The sequence below is a fragment of the Gavialis gangeticus genome, unplaced genomic scaffold (genome assembly GCF_001723915.1).
Source record: "Gavialis gangeticus isolate Ggan-Ray unplaced genomic scaffold, GavGan_comp1, whole genome shotgun sequence".
Lineage (NCBI taxonomy): Eukaryota > Metazoa > Chordata > Crocodylia > Gavialidae > Gavialis > Gavialis gangeticus.
In genome coordinates this window covers 68,822,881-68,823,819 of record NW_017729032.1, presented here as the reverse complement: position 1 = coordinate 68,823,819, position 939 = coordinate 68,822,881, and the positions used below count along the sequence as shown (strand labels likewise).

The 939-nt window shown below is 50.5% G+C and overlaps 1 protein-coding gene across 8 annotated transcripts in view; it reads right to left on the bottom strand.

Moving 5' to 3' along the window:
• Nucleotides 1-111: 111 nt before the first annotated feature.
• TSC22D1 (TSC22 domain family member 1) overlaps nucleotides 112-939 on the bottom strand; it is a 163,060-nt gene continuing 162,232 nt past the window's right edge. For all 8 annotated transcript variants that reach the window (XM_019524068.1, XM_019524077.1, XM_019524087.1 and 5 more), the window contains one exon: nucleotides 112-545. In XM_019524068.1, the coding sequence (XP_019379613.1) occupies nucleotides 291-545 (255 nt within the window). In that variant the 3' untranslated portion in view covers nucleotides 112-290. The remainder of the gene's footprint in view (nucleotides 546-939) is intronic.

Here is a 939-nt window from a genome sequence, read left to right as displayed (position 1 = left end):
TTTTTTTTTTTTTTTTCCTTTCTTTTTTTTTTTTTTAATTAACCAACCTAAAAATAAAAACTCCTTCAAGCCAAAAACAAAACGAAACAAAACGAGACAGGCATACAGACGAGTGCTTAATACTGAAAAAAAAAGTCTTATCTCATGTTGGTGTGTGCACTGCAGAGTCCTCAGGGGTGAATCACAGCGTGCATTGAAATGGATGAGGGTGGCTATGGCGGATTCCTGCTAGTCCTCCTTTCTCTGGGTAGTCCAGAGCGCACTGGACACAAGGGTCAGGACATCAGAGACTATGCTGAAGGCCCCGAGCCCTGTGATGCCGGCTGGGCAGTCGGTTGTGTTGTCCCTTGTGGCTGGGAAGAAGGTGGGGAACCAGTCTGCAGCTGTGCTTGGAACTGGGCGAGCTGCTCGGGGCTTGCTAGTGTTTTTAGCAGAGTGTTTTCCTGCTCCAGCTGAGAGTTCTTCTCAATCAGCTCTTTGATTTGCTCTTTGAGGACCTCCACTTCCTCCCTCACAGCATACATCAAGTGACTCTTCACCAGATCCTGAAAACACGCAAAAAGAGAGTTTACACATAGGGCCAGAGATCCAGCGTGGGGGCAGGGATCCAACCCAGCTCAGGCAGAGAAGGGAGACAAACAAGCGGAGGACATGAATTGAGGCCAAGTGGCACAGGACCAAGCCTGGGCTGGAGCACGCTCCTGTCCCTCTGATAACGTGCTTTGAAGATCCAAGCCTGCAGTACTAGGGCCTGCAGGGCTGGGGTACCCCAGATGGGGGGCAGCCAAGGAGCAAGGAGGGGGCTCAGCTTTGTGCTTTGTTCTCCAAGCTCCTTTGCTAACGGGCTTTGCCACTTCAGCTGTTGACCATTAGCAGACACCCCTTCTTTCAAGAAGGGGGGGCCCTTGTGTTGTTTTAGATATGACCAGTTTGAACCCC